This window comes from Chlorocebus sabaeus, chromosome 12, assembly GCF_047675955.1.
Source record: "Chlorocebus sabaeus isolate Y175 chromosome 12, mChlSab1.0.hap1, whole genome shotgun sequence".
NCBI lineage: Eukaryota > Metazoa > Chordata > Mammalia > Primates > Cercopithecidae > Chlorocebus > Chlorocebus sabaeus.
This window is the reverse complement of record NC_132915.1, coordinates 48822956-48842639: the sequence shown is the minus strand read 5'-3', so window position 1 is coordinate 48842639 and position 19684 is coordinate 48822956. Positions and strand designations below refer to the sequence as shown.

At 40.4% G+C, this 19684-nt stretch overlaps 1 protein-coding gene across 3 annotated transcripts in view; it reads left to right on the top strand.

Annotated features, from left to right (window-relative positions):
- Positions 1 to 19684, top strand: part of SLC24A2 (solute carrier family 24 member 2) — a 275663-nt gene that overhangs the window by 238073 nt on the left and 17906 nt on the right. For all 3 annotated transcript variants that reach the window (XM_007969128.3, XM_007969126.3, XM_007969127.3), the window contains 2 exons: positions 315 to 455; positions 16781 to 16870. In XM_007969128.3, coding sequence (XP_007967319.1) covers positions 315 to 455; positions 16781 to 16870 — 231 coding nt within the window. The remainder of the gene's footprint in view (positions 1 to 314; positions 456 to 16780; positions 16871 to 19684) is intronic.

The window sequence follows — 19684 nt, the reverse complement described above, 5'->3', positions numbered from 1 at the left end:
GCTTGTGAATTGTACTTGTAAGCCCACTCCAGTTGAATAATCAGTTGATGAACATGAGAAGCTGAAGAGCATTCAAGAGAGAAAAGAAAATTCTTACATGTTCATGGCTGGGCAATGTATTATTTGTTCCTAGGACTCAGACTGTGACAAATGAGGTTTTCTTACAAACCTCAAAAACACACATATGAAGCTACTGGAATGAGTCCAGAAAACTCCTGATAAGACATGGAGCTTTCCCCTTGTTCTGTGTTCCTGCTGTTGTGCCTGTGTACATTTAATATTTTTGTTTAATTTTACCTCTTTTTCTGCCACAGACCACAGAGACAGCTGATGATGAGGAGGACCAGCCTCTCAGCCTTGCCTGGCCTTCTGAAACCCGCAAGCAAGTCACATTTCTGATCGTTTTCCCCATAGTGTTTCCTCTCTGGATTACCTTACCTGACGTTCGCAAACCTGTAAGTAAAGCATTTTTAAAATAGTTTCCTTGTAAAACGTATGGTACATAACAAGGTGCATAGTCTGCTTCAGTTTGTGTTAAAAGGAAAAAGGAAATACACTTGTATCAAAATTTCACATGTACCCCAAAAATAGGTACAACTATTATATAACAAAAAAAATTTAAGTTTAAGGAAAAAGAGAAAGTGACATATAAGAAGACACAAATTTCTCTCAGCAGACACACAATCATACTGATTGTTCAAGTTATCAAATCTGCATAACAAACTACCCCAAAACTTAGTGGTGTGAAACAACCATCATTTTAGTCTGCCCTTGGATCCTGTCGATCAGGAATTTGAATAGGACACATTGTGGATGGCTTGTCTCTGCTCCATAATGTCTGTGGCCTGAAGTAGGAAGACTTGAAGGGTTACGTGTATCTCATCTTCGGGCTACAATCATCTGGAGGCTTCTTTGTCGTTTCTGGCACCTGGGCAGAAATTATTCAAAGACTAGGCTCAGCTGGGACTGTCTACTGGAATGCCTAAACATGGCCTCTTCATGTGACTTGGGCTTCCTCACAGCATGGTGGCCTCAGGATAGTGAAATGTTTTATGTAAGAGGTGAGTCAGGACTCCAAGAGTGAGTGTTGCAGTGACAGAAGGCAGAAGTTGCATGGTCTATGACGATTCAGTCCCAGACGTTACATAGATTCACTTCTGCTATTCCCTACTGACCAAAGCAGTCATAAGAGTGTCTTGATTAAAGGGGAAGGAGATAAAAAGTTTACGTAGAATACATCAGTGTCGTGTAGCATATCACTCTCCTGTTGGGAAGAGTGTCAAAGAATTTGCAACTGTGTTTTAAAACCACCACAGTGATTGTCTCTGAGAAGGTGAGAAGGGCAACTGAAGGTCTGAGGCAGGAAGGTTACTCACATTTTCTTGAACATTCTTGTGACTATGAACATTATTAATTCAAAAAATTTAAAGAGATGCATTTATGTAATATAAATGCCTACATGTCTGATGTTCTCTCTCTTATGTTACTATCATTACTTTAATCGATTTTATTATCTACCACTATCATGTACTGGGTGCTCCGAACACAACATCAGCCAGGTACACTCTGAGTGTAGACCAAATCAAGAGTATACCCCCACCCAACTGTTGTTGAAGTGAGTTCTTGGGCCATTAGCCCCAGAGGTGAAAGAACTAATGAGAGAAGGAGAAACAGCTCTGCTTAGTATAGCACCACACATACAAACTCATTCAACAAAACTGTATACCTAATATGCATCAGATTCTGTACTAAGTGTTCCCCCATGAGAGTCTCATTTCTGCTTGGAACAGCACATAGTATACTCAGAAATCCAGTCCATCCCAGGGCTGGTCCTTGCGGGAAGCAATGAGAGAAGCCCCAGCGGCTACCCTGCCCACGCTTCAGGGACTGGCTCTCGAAGGGGGACTGCACAGGGAGGAGAGCATTGTGGACAACTCCACTTTCTTGTTCTGTGCATCAGCCAGGGCAGTTGTCATAACCTAGGTAACAACTGCCTTGATTGATTCCTGTTGGTTTGCCAGCAGTTGCCAATCAGGAGGCTTTGATCTTCTCTAATACCTTCTTGATCTTTCAACTCAGATTGGCAAGAGGATGAACATTTTGCCCACCTTTATTCTCAAAGTCCTTCCCAACCCTGAGAGCCCAGGGCCTTGAGTTATTGGCCCACAGTAAACTATATTATGTAATTTCAGGAAACGTCTAGGGTAGGAATATGTATATTGTTGGCATAAATATAAAGAAACTTAGGCACAAAGCAATTAGCTAATTTATACCTGGTCATTTCCTAGAAGGTAGGGCTGAGATCCAGACCCAGGTCTATGTGACCACATGGCTTTGGCTTTGCTTCATATTTAGTGATGCCAGAAAGTAGAAAAAAATTATTTTTAAAAAAAACCATTTCTAAAAGCACTTGGAATAGAATATTTTGATAACTTTCAGCATAATTTATCATTAAGTCTTCAAGAGCTCCTTCATTTGAAAAAGAAGAAAAACCCCATCCCATTAGCCTGGCCCTTAAATAATGCAGCCTAGTGGAGAGCCATGTCTTGTCAAGTAGACAACAAGAAAGGACATCTTATAGGGACTCCCAACAGTATAGGTTTCCTGGTAAAGGATACATGACACAGGTGTGGCTCACTTAAAGCAATATTTAAGTTACTTTATTCAAGATACCATTGTACAGCATCTGCACTGTGCAAAGGCCTGGCTTCCTGAAAACCCACAACCAAACAGCTGAATGTGTTTGATTTTTCTTGGCTCACACCACATTGACATTTCTAAGATATGCATGCATTGTCTCTAGTCTCTCTCTCTCTCTCTCTCTCTCTCTCTCTCTCTCTCTCTCTCTCTCTCTCCCCCCCCCCCCACCCCCCCCGCCCCCATTGCTCTGCTGTTTAGTCCAATGCTTTTATTTGGCCCTAGGGAGGAAAATCAGGGAGACAGATACAGTTTTGTAAATTCCCAAAAAGGGCTTCATGTGGTGTGGCCCCCAGCAGAGTGGGCAGATTGGTTGATGAGAGGATGTTTGCATACAACCACTCAGGAAGATGTGCAGGAATGGGAGGAAGATGCCAGTAAGTCAAGGCCGTTGATTCTCACAGGTGGGAGGAACTCAGAGAAAGGGCTGGCAAAGTGTTTATCCTCTTGGTAATCTGAGTTGAAAGGTCAAAGAAGCTTTTAGAGAAGATCAAAAGCTCCCAACTGGTAACTTTTGGAAAACCAACAAAAATCAATCAAGGCAGTCGTTACCTGGGTCATGACAACTGCTCTGGCTGATGCCACAATCCCGAGAGGCACAGAGCAAGAAAACAGAGCTGTCCCCAGTCCTCTGCTCCCTGTGCATTCCCCCTCTGAGAGTCAGCCCCTGCAGAATGAGAAGGGTAGCCAGCGGGGCTTTACCTCATTGCTCCCCCAAGTGCCAGCCCCTGGAATGGACTGGATTTCTTTTCTTTTTCTGAGTATAATCTGTTGTTCCAAGCAGAAATAAGACTTTTATGAAGAACACTTTGGTTTTTTTCAACTGCCTTCTCAAATATTTATTGAGCACCTATTATGTGCCAAATAGTAGGCCTTAGCCAGTGTTTAAGAGATATAAAGACAGGATTGCTGGCAAGATGGCCAAATAGGAACAGCTCCAGTATGCAGCTACCAATGAAATCGACACAGAAGGCAGGTGATTTCTGCATTTCCAACTAAGATGGGGTGTGGGACGTCACCTCGCTTGGGAAGTGCAAGGGGTCAGGAAATTCTCTCCCCTACACAAGGGAAGCTGTGGAGGGACTGTGCCATGAGGAACAGTGCACTCCGGCCCAGACACGGTGCTTTTCCCACAGTCTTTGCAACTCACAGACCAGAAGATTCCCTCTGGTGCCTATGTTACCAGGGCCCTGGGTTTCAAGCACAAAACTGGGCAGTCATTCAGGCAGACACTGAGCTAGCTGCAGGAGTGGTTTTTTTCCATACCCCAGTGGTGCCTAGACACCAGTGAGACAGAAGCGTTCATTCTCCTGGAAAGAGGAATGAAGCCAGGGAGCCAAGTGGTCTGGCTCGATGGGTCCCACCCCCACGGAGCCCAGCAAGCTAAGATCCACTGACTTGAAATTCTTGCTGCCAGCATAATAGTCTGAGGTCGACCTGGGATGCTTGAGCTTGGTGGGGAAGTGATGTTCACCATTGCTGAGACTTGAGTAGGCAGTTTTACCAACACAGTGTAAACAAAGCCACTGGGAAGTTCAAACTGGGCAGAGCACACTGCAGCTCAGCAAGGCCTCTGTGGCCAGACTGCTTCTATAGATTCCTCCTTCTGGGAAAGGCATCTCTGAAAAAAAGGCAACAGCCCCAGTCAGGGACATATAGATAAAACCCCCATCTCCCTGGGACAGAGCACCTGGGGGAAGGGGCGCCTGTGGGTGCAGCTTCAGCAGACTTAAACATCCCTGCCTGCTGGCTCTGAAGAGAGCAGCAGATCTCCCAACACAGCATTCAAGCTCTGCTAAGGGTCAGACTGCCTCCTCAAGTGGGTCCCTGACCCCCGTGTATCCTGACTGGGAGACACCTCCCAGTAGGTACCAACAGACACCTCATACAGGAGGGCTCTGGCTGGCATCTGGCAGGTGCCCCTATGCGATGAAGTTTCCAGAGAAAAGAACAGGCAGCAATCTTTGCTGTTCTGTAGCCTCCACTGGTGATACCCAGGCAAACAGGGTCAGGAGTGGACCTCCAGCAAACTCCAGCAGACCTGCAGCAGAGGGGCCTGTTAGAAGGAAAACTGAGCCAGGCACGGTGACTCACACTTGTAATCCCAGCACTTTGGGAGGCCAAGGCAGGCAGATCACGAGGTCAAGAGATTGAGACCATCCTAGCTAACATAGTAAAACTCCATCTCTACTAAAAATACAAAAAATTAGCCAGGCATGGTGGCGGGTACTTGTAGTCCCAGCTACTCGGGAGACTGAGGCAGAATAGTGTGAACCCGGGAGGCAGAACTTGCAGCGAGCCGAGATCGTGCCACTGCACTCCAGCCTGGGCAACAGAGCAAGACTCTGTCTCAAAAAAAAAAAAAAAGGCAAACTAAAAAACACAAAGAAATAGCATGTCCACTCAGAGACCCCATCCAAAGGTCACCAACTACAAAGACTGAAGGTAGATAAATTCACAAAGATGGGGAGAAAGCAAAAAGTCTGAAAATTCCAAAAACCTGAATGCATCTTCTCCTCTAAAGAATCACAACTCCTCACCAGCAGTGGAACAAAAAAGGATGGAGAATGAGTTTGATGAATTGACAGAAGTAGGCTTCAGAAGGTGGGTAATAACAAACTCCTCCAAGCTAAAGGAGCATGTTCTAACCCAATGCAAGGAAGCTAATAACCTTGAAAAAAGATTAGACAAATTGCTAACTAGAATAACCAGTTTAGAGAAGAACATAAATGACCTGATGGAGCTGAAAAACACAGCACAAGAACTCTGTGAAGCATACACAACTATCAATAGCCAAATCGATCAAGCAGAAGAAAGGATATCAGAGAGTGAAGATCAACTTAATGAAATAAAGTGAGAAGACAAGATTAGAGAAAACAAGAATGAAAATGATCGAACAAAGCCTCCAAGAAATATGGGACTATGTGAAAAGATCAAATCCACGTTTGATTGGTATACCTGAAAGTGATGGAGAAAATGGAATCAAGCTGGAAAACATTTTTCAGGATATTATCCAGGAGAACTTCCCCAACCTAGCAAGATAGGCCAATATTCAAATTCAGGAAGTACAGAGAACACCATAAAGATACCCTTTGAGTAATCATCAGATTCACCAAGGTTGAAATGAAGGAAAAAATGTTAAGGGCAGCCAGAGAGAAAGGTCAGGTTACCCACAAAAGGAAGCTCATCAGAATAACAACAGATCTCTCTGTAGAAACCTTACAAGCTAGAGAGAGTGGGGGCCAATATTCAACATTCTTAAAGAATTTTCAAGCCAGAATTTCATTTCCAGGCAAACTAAGTTTCATAAGCAAAGGAGAAATAAAATCTCCACTTTACAGACAAGCAAATGCTGAGAGATTTTTGTCACCACCAGGCCTGTCTTACAGGAGCTCCTGAAGGAAGCACTAAACATGGAAAGGAACAACTGGAACCAGCCACTGCAAAAACATACCAAATTGTAAAGAACATCGACACTACGAAGAAACTGCATCAACTAATAGGCAAAATAACTAGCTAGCATCATAATGACAGGATCAAATTCAAACATAATAATATTAACCTTAAATGTAAATGTGATAAATGCCCTAATTAAAAGACACAGATTGGCAAATTGGATAAAGAGTCAAGACCCATCAGTGTGCTGTATTCAGGAGACCTATCTCACATGCAAAGACAAACAAAGGCTTAAAATAAAGAGACGGAGGAATATTTACCAAGCAAACAGAAAACAAACAAACAAAAAGCAGGGGTTGGAATCCTAGTCTCTGACAAAACAGACTTTAAACCAACAAAGACCAAAAGAGACAAAGAAGGGAATTACATAATGGTAAAGGGAACAATGCAACAAGAAGAGTTAACTATCCTAAATATATATGCACCCAATACAGGAGCACGCAGGTTCATAAAGCAAGCTCTTAGAGACCTACAAAGAGACTTACACTCCCACACAATAATAATGGGAGATGTAATACCCCACTGTCAATATTATACAGATCAAGACAGAAAATTAACAAGGATATTTCAGGACTTGAACTCAGTTCTAGACCAAGTGAACCTAATAAACATCTACAGAACTCTCCACCCCAAATCAGCAGAATATACATTCTTCTCAGCACCTCATATCACTTATTCTAAAATTGACCACATAGTTGGAAGTAAAACACTCAGCAAATGCAAAAGAATGGAAATCATAACAGTCAGTCTCTCAGACCACAGTGCAATCAAACTAGAACTGAGGATTAAGAAACTCACTCAAACCTGCACAACTACATGGCAACTGAACAACTTGCTCCTGAATGACTACTGGGTAAATAACGAAATGAAGACAGAAATAAAGATGTTCTTTGAAATCAATGAGAACAAAGACACAACATACCAGAATCTCTGGGACACATTTAAAGCACTGTGTAGAGGGAAATTTATAGCACTAAATGCCCACAGGAGAAAGCAGAAAAGATCTAAAATTGACACTCTAATATCAAAATTAAAAGAACTAGAGAAGAGCAAACAAATTCAAAAGCTAGCAGAAGACAAGAGAAAACTAAGATCAGAGCAGAACTGAAGGAGATAAAGACATGAAAAACTCTTCAAAAAAAAAAAAGAAAACCATGAATCCAGGAGCTGTTTTTTTCAAAAGGTCAACAAAATTGATAGACTGCTAGCCAGATTAATAAAGAAGAAAAGAGAGAAGAATCAAATGAGTACAATAAAAAATGATAAGGGGGATATCACCACCAATCCCAAGGAAATACTAACTACCATCAGAGAATACTATAAACACCTCTATGCGAATAAACTAGAAAATCTAGAAGAAATGGATAAAATCCTGGACACATACACCCTCCCAAGACTAAACCAGGAAGAAGTCGAATCCCTGAATAGACCAATAACAAGTTCTGAAATTGAGGCAGTAATTAATAGCCTACCAACCAAAAAAAGTCCAGGACCAGATGGATTCACAGCCAAATTCTACCAGAGGTACAAAGAGAAGTTGGTACCATTCCTTCTGAAACTATTCCAAACAATAGAAAAAGAGGGAATCTGCCCTAACTCTTTTTACAAGGCCAGTATCATCCTGATACCAAAACCTGGCAGAGACAGAACAAAAAAGAAAATTTCAGGCCAATATCCCTGATGAACATTGATGCAAAAATCCTCAATAAAATACTGGCAAACCAAATCCAGCAGCACATCAAAAAGTTTATGCACCATGATCAAGTGGGCTTCATCCCTGGAATGCAAGGCTGGCTCAACATACGCAAATCAATAAATATAATCCATCACATAAACAGAACCAATGATAAAAACCACATGATTATCTCAATAGATGCAGAAAAGGCCTTTGACAAAATTCAACACCCCTTCATGCTAAAAACTCTCAAACTAGGTATTGATGGAATGTATCTTAAAATAATAAGAGCTATTTATGACAAACCCAAGCCAATATCATACTGAATGGGCAAGAACTGGAAGCATTCCCTTTGAAAACCGGCACAAGACAAGGATGCCCTCTCTCATCACTCCTATTCAACGTAGTACTGGAAGTTCCACCCAGGGCAATCAGTCAAGAGAAAGCAGCAAAGGGTACTCAATTAGGAAAAGAGGAAGTCAAATTGTCTCTGTTTGCAGATTACATTATTGTATATTTAGAAAACCCAGTTGTCCCAGCCCAAAATCTCCTTAAGCTGATAAGCAACTTCAGCAGTCTCAGGATACCATATCAATGTGCAAAAACCACAAGCATTCGTATACACCAATAACAGAGAGCCAAATCATGAGTGAACTCTCATTCACAACTGCTACAAAGAGAATAAAATGCCTAGGAATACAACTTACAAGGGATGTGAAGGACCTCTTCAAGGAGAACTACAAACCACTGCTCAAGGAAATAAGAGGACACAAATAAATGGAAAAACATGCCATGCTCATGGATAGGAAGAATCAATATCATGAAAATGGCTATACTGCCCAAAGTAATTTATAGATTCAATGCTATCCCCATCCAGCTACCATTGACTTTCTTCACAGAATTGGAAAAAACTACTTTAAACTTCCTATGGAACCAAAAAAGAGCCTGTATAGCCAAGACAATCCTAAGCAAAAAGAACAAAGCTGGAGGCCTTATGCTACCTGACTTCAAACTATACTAGAAGGCAACAGTAACCAAAACAGTATGGTACTGGTACCAAAATAGATATATAGACCAATGGAACAGAACAGAGGCCTCAGAAATAACCCCACACATCTACAACCATCTGATCTTTGACAAACCTAACAAAAACAAGCAATGGGGAAAGGATTCCCTATTTAATCAATGGTGTTGGGAAAATTGCCTAGCCATATGCAGAAAACTTAAACTGGACCCTTTCTTTACACCTTGTACAAAAATTAACTCAAGATGGATTAAAGACTCAACCATAAAACCTAAAACCATAAAAATCTTAGAAGAAAACCTAGGCAATACCATTCTGGACATAAGCACTGGCAAAGACTTCATGACTAAAACACCAAAAGCAATGGCAACAAAAGCCAAAATAAACAGGTGGGATCTAATTAAACTAAAGAGCTTCTGCACAGGAAAATTAAAATAAAACTACCATCAGAGTGAACAGGCAACCTACAGAATGGGAGAAAAATTTTGCAATCTATCCATCTAACAATGGGCTAAGATCCGGAATCTACAAACTTAAACAAATTTACAAGAAAAAACAACCCCATCAAAAAGTGGGTGAAGGATATGAATAGACACTTCTCAAAAGACAACATTTATGCAGCCAACAAACATATGAAAAAAAGCTCATCATCACTGGTCATTAGAGAAATGCAAATCAAAACCACAATGAGATATCATCTCATACCAGTTAGAATGGTGATCATTCAAAAGTCAGGAAACAACAGATGCTGGGGAGGATGTGGAGAAATAGGAACACTTTTACACTGTTGGTGGGAGTGTAAATTACTTCAACCATTATGGAAGGCAGTGTGGTGATTCCTCAAGGATCTAGAACTAGAAATACCATTTGACCCAGCAATCTCATTACTGGGTATATACCCAAAGCATTATAAATCAATCTACTATAAAGACACATGCACACGTATGTTTGTTGTGGCACTATTCACAATAGCAAAGACTTGGAACCAACCCAAATGTCCATCAATGATAGACTGGATAAAGAAAATATGGCACATATGCACCATGGAATACTATGCAGCCACAAAAAAAGGATGTGTTCATATCCTTTGCAGGGACATGGATGAAGCTGGAAACTATCATTCTCAGCAAACTAACACAGGAACAGAAAACCAAACACCGCATATTCTCACTCATAAGTGGGAGTGGAACAATGAGATAACATGGACTCAGGGAGGGGATCATCACACACTGGGGCCTGTCACAGGATGGGGGGCTAGGGGAGGGATAGTATTAGGAGAAATACCTAATGTAGGTGACGGGTTGATGGGTGCAGCAAACCACCATGGCATGTGTATACCTATGTAACAAAGCTGCACATTCTGCACATGTACCCAAGAACTTATATTTTTTTAAAAAGAGATATAGAGACACAAAATTTACAATTTCTATTGTTAAGGCACTCTAAGTTTAGTAAAAGAAACCAGACATGGCCACATATAACCATGGAGCAAGACTGTACAACTGTATTAATGAGAAGCTGGATTTGAACCCAAGTTCCCTGACTCCAGATCATTTTCGTTCTACCACATTGACTGTAATGGGTTTTCCCCCACCAACTGATTAACTATACATTAGGAAAAGCACTTCTCCACTCTGGACCCCATTTTTTCTCCTCTGTGAATAAAGGGTTGGAAGATTTCTAGATTCCCTGCCAGCCATGACATTCTGTGATTAAGGAAAGCATAATGAGATAACCATCAATAAGCTACTGCACATTTAAGGTGATCGTACATCCCAGTTTGCCCAGGACAGTCCCAGTTTATTCTCAAAGCATATTGGTTTGGAAGACATATGGGTGTATTCTGCATATACAATATGCCAAATGAAAGAAACCATGCCAGTTGACACAAAAGCCAATAAGTGATCATGCTTTGTTAGAAGATTTTTGTTAGATTTCACCTTGTATAAGTTATCTTTTGCTGTGTAACATACCACCCCAACCTGGTGACTTAAAACAAGACATTTTTTTAGTCCATAATTCTGTGAATTGGCAATTTGGGCTATCCTCAGCTGGACAGTTCATCTGCTGGTCTTAGTGGTGCTCACTTAACAATGGCTGGGAGCTGGTAGGCACAGGCTATTGCAGCTGGAACAGCTTGTCTCTGCTCCACATAGTCTGTTATCCCAAAACAGGCTAGCCTGGACTTATTCACATAATGGCAAAGTGCCAAGAGCAGCAAGCATGAAAGCTACAAAGCCCTGTTGAGATCTAGTTGCACGCTGTCACTTCCAATACATTCTATTGGTCAAAGCAAGTCATAAGGCCAGCCCAGATCCAAAGGGTGGAAAAACAGACCTTACCTCTTGATGAGAGGAACAGGAAAGTATTGTGCCCATTTTTGCAAACCCCCATAGAACTCATGTGCTTCCACAAGGACCTCTTGAGAAAATATATAGGGAGAGGAAAGAGAGAGGAAAAATTATTAATACCTATTTGCTCCTCCTTAGGGCCTGGCAGCTCTGCCTCTTCCATGGATTTTGTTTACCCAAGGAGATGAACATACCTAACTTTGACAGTATTTACAAGGAAAACATGATTTTTTAATGTATATAGTTTCAGAGTATATAGTATTCCCACTAGCTTTTATTTCTGCTTTACATGCAAATTGTATGACAGTGTTTGTTGAACTGTGCATAATTTCAGCTCACATAATATGGGCTTTACACTTACAGTTTTCTTAAATTAATGGCTTTGTTTCCAAAGTAAAAGAACTAAAATATAAACCTCAATGAGGACTAAGTCTTTGATGAAAATTGAAAATAAACAAAATAAAATTCAAAAAGTTATCTCTCATGACTAGGATAGATACTCCTGCAAAACAAGAATGCATCTAATAAGATATGAAAACATGACCCATTAGAACTAGGAAGGAACCTGAGAACCCAGCTAGGTGTTTGCAATTTCTATTAATTCATTCATCAAGTATTTATTGAGTGTCTACTATGAGCCAAGCAATGTCTAACAAGGATAAAGTAATTGACACTCATAGAGGTGTAGCGACTCATTCAAGCACACCCAGCTAGAAGGAGGCAAAGCCAAGACTCTAGTCCAGGTCTTCACAGTCATGTTCACTTCCCCAAGTATCAGTTTCTTTATCTCTTAAAAACTAAAATGAGGCCGGGCGCGGTGGCTCAAGCCTGTAATCCCAGCACTTTGGGAGGCCGAGACGGGCGGATCACGAGGTCAGGAGATCGAGACCATCCTGGCTAATACAGTGAAACCCCGTCTCTACTAAAAAATACAAAAAACTAGCCGGGCGTGGTGGTGGGCGCCTGTAGTCCCAGCTACTCGGGAGGCTGAGGCGGAAGAATGGCGTAAACCCGGGAGGCGGAGCTTGCAGCGAGCTGAGATCCAGCCACTGCACTCCAGCCTGGGCAACAGAGCGAGACTCTGTCTCAAAAAAAAAAAAAAAACTAAAATGAGAATAATACAGTCGATTCTTCATATCTGCAGGTTCTGCACTCAAACAATCACAGATTGAAAATATTCAGGAAAAAAATTTTAATACAACAGTAAAAAAATACAGATAAAAACAATACAATTTAACAACTGTTTACATAGCATTTATACTTTATTAGGCCTCATAAGTAATTTAGAGCTGATTTAAAATATATGGGGGCCAGGTGCAGTGGCTCACACTTGTAGTCCCAGCACTTTGGGAGGCCAAAGTGGGCTTATCACCTGAGGTCAGGAGTTCAAGACCAGCCTGACCAACATGGAGAAACCCCATCTCTACTAAAAATACAAAAAATTAGCTGGGCATGGTGGTACATGCCTTCCTATAATCCCAGCTACTCAGGAGGCTGAGGTAGGAGAATCACTTGAACTCACAAGGCGGAGGTTGCAGTGAGCTAAGATTGCACCGTTGCACTCCAGCCTGGGCAACAAGAGCAAAACTCTGTCTCATAACTAAATAAAGTATATGGGATGATGCACAAAGGTTATATGTAAATATTCCATTTCATATAATGGATTTGTGCATCTGCAGATTTGGGTATCCTCAGGGGCAGTGGAAGTAATCCCTCATGGATACCAGGGCATGACTGTATTGTCTAATAACAAGTATAATTATCTGAGCACTTATGTGCGAGGAACTTTGGTAGACATTTTATGTACATGAAGTCCTCAAAACAACTAGATTTTTTTTCTCCCATTTTACAGATGAAGAAGCCTAAGCTTAAAGAAATTAAATAATTTGTCTCAGGTCACATTGCTGTTAATTTGTGAGCAGAGATTTCAATACCAGTCATATTAATCCAGAGACAATACTTTTAATCTTCAGTAGGATTTGGGGGTGGATCTTCATTAAATATATGTCCCAGAACCTTACACAGAGTAGATGCTTAGTGAATATTTGTTGAATTTAAATCAGTAAGGATATAGCTAATTTGTACAACCAGCTAATGTCCAGCAACTTTTTCCAAGCCACGCCGATATCACTCTGATGTACTAAAAGCTTCTAATGAGAGCATCCACTGTCAATTATATAAGTAAACCACAACATGGGAACAAAATGGCCAGCACATGGATGCAATTTGCTTATTTGCTAATTAGTATGAGGTCCATCCCAGCAGATGTCAGGATGAACTCCCATTACTATAACCATAAATTGTCATGTTAGACCTTGGCTCCAAGGGCTATTTTCTTCCTTCCAATGACACTGGTAACTAAATGACCGTACAGTTGCTACTGAGCAGAGATGTCTGGAATGAGACCACGCTGTCCAAGTAAACAGAATGGTCCAAGAAAAATGAAAGAAGAAGTGATCACCTGGGTCGTGAGAATGGAAATGGTAAAGTAGTTTGACAGTTGGGAACACTTAGCCCAACTGCTGATGCATGGAAGGTTGATACTTCCAAAGCAGGAACAACATGGGAGGTTGGGCGAGGCAGATGGCCATACAGCTGGAATGCTAGTTTCTACTTCGCTGATGCTTTTTTTATTTTCTGACATTCAGAGCAGAGCCTAGTATGATGATCATGATCATGATCATTATGTCTATGGCGGAGTATATTTTGAGCATTATTGGCCCTGTTTTTCTTTAGGAAAGAGTCAGTATAACCTAGATATTGGGAGTACATGCGGTACAGTCAGGCAGACCTAGTTTCAATTTTATCTCTAGTTCAGGATCTGGGTACAGAGTAAGTTCTCAGACTTTATCTACCTCTAGCTTATGATGAAGACGCGTGAAAATTCACAAAGAAAATTTATTTTTTACCTTTTTCATTGAGCCCCTAATGTAACATTAGGTATGTTTTGATGCCCATTAATTACTAATTGGCTTCTTAATTATGAGCCAAATATTTAGAGAGGTTGTCATCAAATATTAATTTAGAGAAGTTGAGCATCAAATATTAATTTAGAGAGGTTGTCACTAGTATGTTCATTTGAATTTAGTTCCTTTAATTCCTTGTCTGATACCTTGCTTTCTACCTTATGGCTAGGAATTTTCTGTAGCTCAGTTATATTTTTCAGATGAGAAATATGTTCAAATGATTTGATTCTGACTTGTGAAGTTATCTCAAAGAACAGGCAGAGGTACAAAGTTAAAATAATAATTATACATTTAGTAAATAAGCTAACCTGGAAAACGAGCAATCTATGAAATGAGGACTCTCCTGGGACATCCAGTACTTATGCCACGCCTTAAAGCATGTAGAAAGGTTTTCATTATCCTCATACATTGCCCAGAATCAAGCATTGGTTGGGGCTCAAATCACACATGTGACCCCACATGGCAAGAGCGCTCTTCTCTTTCCTGTAACAGAGCACAGCCATGGAAGATGAAACCCTCATTGTACGTAGGATCCTGAAACAGTGACTGTGACCAGATGCAAAGGATGAGAAATTTAATAAGCTGAATGCCTTGAAAAACTTGATCTCTTAGCAGTGGCTCAGGGAATTCAGTCTCTAGAATCCAGCTGAATCCTAGCTTTAAAAAAAAAAAAAAAATTGCTTTCATAAATGAAGATCTAATGGCTGGGTGCGGTGGCTCACACCTGTAATCGTAGCACTTTGGAAGGCTGAGGTCAGGATTTCGAAACTAGCCTGGCCAACATGGTGAAACCCTGCCTTTACTAAAAGTAAAAAAAAATTAACGGAGTGTGGTGGCGGTTCCCTGTAATCCCAGCCACTCAGGAGGCTAAGGCAGGAAAATTGCTTGAACCCAGGAGGCAGAGGTTGCAGTAGGCCAAGATCACGCCCCTGCACTCCAGCCTGGGTGACAGTAAAACTCTGTCTCGTGGGGGGGGGGGGGGGGGACAAAAAAAGAAAAAAAAAAAAGTGAAGGTCTCCAACTCCACTTTTAAAAAAATTACTTTTTTTTCCCCATTACCCATTAAAGTGCTTAGGTCCCCAGGAGGGGTCTGAGTCCTTGTCCAAAATATTTTTCTTCTAAAAGGGGTCAGGGAAAAGCATTTGAGGATAATGTTTTGGCTACTCACTGTGGCCTGATGCCCTTCCCCGATTTAATCAAACCTGCTTGGTCTTCCAACCATCCCAGCTAACAAATGGCCCCACAAAACAGCAGTCATTTAAAGAAATGGATGGGGTAAAATTTAAAAGAATCATGCAAATGATCATAAAAATTATATATTAAAAACTTGAAATTAGTAAAGAAAACGTAAGCCTGGTTTGGAGCAATAGAGACTGTGTTCATCATTATTGATATTCAAAAGATTACCATGTATGAGTTTATCTTTTCCTTTTAATGGAGCTCTCAAAAGCCATGACAGAATGTGTTCTATATGACTGCCCAAGGTCAGCCCTTCAGACAATTGAGATTGCTTTCACACAAGTCAACTTTAAAATTCATTTCTCTAGATAAAATTGGATGGCATTATCAAAGCAAAAAGTGGGATTGTTTCTCAACTTGGAAAGCTTTGAAAAAAAAGTGTTTGGCAATAATAGGCGAGAGGCTCTCTGACAGCATTGTGCTGTCTGAGTGTGTTTTTAAAGGACCCCAATTTTTCAACAAAGGACATCAAAAGAACACCACTACAGTGCACGCCTGGATTTCTCTGTAGTGGGGCTGGGTAAGAAACAGTGCATTTCAAGTGTCTGATTTTTCTGGCTATTTCTAGGAAACTTTAAAAGTGCTCACACTTTATGCCTGGGATAGCATAAAGTCTACTTCTAGATGCAGAATTGAACATAATGTATTTTGGGGTGGTGAACAGGAGAGAAAACATTCTTGAGAGCAATGTCTGATCTGCCATCTCAGTGGAAATCAGTACAACTGGGCATTTTTGCCTCTGTCTACTCTGGTCCATGTGTGGTTCCAGTGTCCTGGAGAATGGCCATCATCTGGAATCTATAAAAGCTGTGGTGGTGGCTTCTTCTGTGTGGCTTTCTTGATAATTGGTGGGACTGTAAGATGAGTCAATCTATTTTTAAACCTGCTGGTCCTTCCCATTTCTTGTTCAATGGAATTAATCCCATAGGTTTCCTGGCATATGGATTATTAGGATTCGTGATTTGCAAGGAATAGAAACTGAGTCTGACAAACATTGGAGCAAAAGAAAGAAAAAGGAGGAGGGAGAATATGGTGTTAATATTGAGGAACAGCCAAAAATGCAGGCCTTAGAAAGGGCAAGAGCAGAGGGAATCTAAACATCTAATAGCAGGAACTAACAGACATTCTCTCCAAGACTTCTATCTCAGGAACCAGCACTGTGATCATTCAGTTCCTATCAATTTCGCATTTCCAAGGGAGAATCTTACTGTCCCAGCTTGATCAGGAATGAGTAGGGCCTTTTGATTGCCAATCCTACTAAGATGCAGGAAATGCTAAAGAAATAGCTACAATGGTGGCTTTAGCTTTGGATTTCCAGATCAGTCTCAACGGATAACACTAATATTCTGAACTCTTCCTGGTTGTCTTTCAGTCATCAAGGAAGTTTTTTCCCATCACGTTCTTTGGCTCCATTACCTGGATTGCAGTATTCTCTTACTTGATGGTCTGGTGGGCGCACCAGGTAAGATTTTGATAGTGACATACATCTGCCTGGTTTTTCTCCAGTCCTGATTGTCAAGTGTTTAATCATTGTGTTTGCTTTCTGCAACTGCCACAACAGTATTGGGTGTGACACAGACAAGTTAGCATTCCAGGACTAGAGGAATTTATCCACTTAACTTTCCCTAGTCTCCTGGCCATAGCCTGGAATTGAATCAGCATAGCCTCTGGACAGCCATGTGGAGGCAGGCAAGTCTAACTACGTCTTGCCTCTGCAGCCTGACGGACACCAGGACAACCCAGACCTGGGAGCAATGTCAAGATTGTGCCTGGTTCAGTAGTACTTACTTTATCTTGAGTAAGCCACTCACCTCACATTCTCACCAGCCTTTCAAAACTGGCTCTAGGAAAGCATCTGGAGACAAAATAGCCTCTTCCTTGAGCTTTACTTTACATAAATGATTATGTATTTTTAACTCAATACAAGTCATAATGTCTATCACAAGAATACACTCTCAGTATTTGTTATTGAAAAACATGAATGAAGAGTAAGATTCAAGGGTTTCACATTTTCAAAGATAATAGTGGTAACCGTTGATAATTGAGTATGTACGACACACACAGCAATTCACATCCCTTTGTCTTTATAATCTTGACAGTAACCCTATACATAGGTTCAAAGCCTATGAAGGAGGTACTATTATGATCCACAGTTCACAGATAAAGAAGTTAAGCTTAAAGCTGGTAAGATTACCCAAAATCACATAGGTAGAACTAAGATTTTAACCCAGGACTCTGCAACTCCAAAAATCATACTTTTAACCTCTCTTATAAACTACATAAATCCCAAACTTCCCACTTGTATCCTTTGTTTAATATAATCCTAAAATTATTATACTTGGCAACATAAATAAAATATAGCAATTTGAAATAAGGAAATATACACTGAGAACATATGTGAATAGACTTTTCAACAAATGGTGCTGGAACAATTGGATTTCCATATGCCAAAATAAATAAACTTAGATCCTTACCTCATATTTTACATAAAATTTAACTGAAAGTGGATCATAGTTTTAAGTATAAGAGGTAAAGCTATCAAACTTCTAGAGGACAGAAAAAAAAAATCTGTGTGACCATAAGCCAGGCAAAGAGTTCTTTGATACAATACCAAAGCATGATCCACAAAAGCAAGAACATTGATTAGATTTCATCAAAATTAAAACTTTTGCTCTTCAGGAAACACCATTAAAAAGGAAAAGAAAAACCACAGGCTGGAAGAAAATATTTGCAAATCATATATATCTGATAAAGCACTTGTATCCAAGATATAAGCTTAAAGCTCTGTAATAGGAAGGCAAGCATCTTCAAGTATCCTAATTTTAAAGATCTGAACAGATATTTCACCGAAAAAGATACACAGGTGCCTAAAAAACACAAGAAAATATGCTCAACATCATTATTAATTAAAGAAGTGTAAATCAAAACCATAACAAGATACCACTTTACACCCACTAGGATGGGTATAATAAAAAAGACAGAACCTAACAAGTGTTGATGAGGATGTATAGAAATTAGAATCCTTCCATACTGCTGGTAGGAATGTAAAACAGTGCATCCACTTTGGGAAATAGTTTGGCAGTTCCACAAAACATTAAATATAGAGTTACCATATGATCTAGCAATTCCACTCCTAGGAATAGACTTAAGAGAAATGAAAACATATGTCCACAAACACTTGTACACAAATGTTCAAAGTAGCATTATTCATAATTATCAAAAAGTGAAAACAACCCAAATATCCATCAACTGATGAATGGATAAGCAAAATACGGTATATCCATACATGGAATATTACACAGTAAAAAGAAATAAAGTACCAATACATGCTATAACATGAAACTCTAAAATATTATGCTAAGTGAAAAAAAGTCAGTCACAAAAGGACACATATGATTTCATTTATATGAAGTGCACAGAACAGGCAAATCTATAGAGACATATAATAGGTTAATATTAATAGTTGCCTAGGATTGGGGAGGTTGGGGGAAAATGCGGAGTGACTGCCAGTGGGTATGGGTTTCTTTTGGGGATGATTAATAAGTTCTAAACCTAAATTATGAAGCCTGCACAACTCTGAATATATTAAAAACCATTGAATTATACACTTTAAAATGGCTAAGTTTTATGGTACGTAAATTATGTCTCAATAACTTGTAAAAACTAATCACAAGATATCACTTCACATCCACTAGGTTGGCTATAAAGAAAAAAGTGGCATGTGTTGATAAGGATGTGGAGAAACATGGCTGCATACATGTGTAAAAACTTGCAGGCTGGTTGCAGTGGCTCATGCCTGTAGTCCCAGCACTTTGGGATGCTGAGGCAGGCAGATCCCTTGACCCCAGGAGTTCAAGATCAGCCTGGGCAACATGGCAAAACCCTGTCTTTACAAAAATACAAAAAATTAGCCGGCCATGGTAGCACATGCCTGTAGTCCCAGCTACTCAGGAGGTTGAGGGGGGAGGATCATTTGAGCCCAGGAGGTAAAGGCTGCAATGAGGCAAGATCACACCACTGTACTCCAGCATGAGTGGCAGAGGGAGACCCTGTCTTCTTTAAAAAAAAAAAAAAAAAAAAAAAGAAATAGAAAACAAAAAACTTGCAGAACTGTACACTTTTTAAAAAGGAGAATGAGTTTTACTCTATGTAAAGCATACCTTGGTTTTCAAAAGAATACATGTTACTGCCGGGCGCAGTGGCTCACGCCTGTAATCCCTGCACTTTGGGAGGCCCAGGCGGGCGGATCACGAGGTCCGGAGATCGAGACCATCCT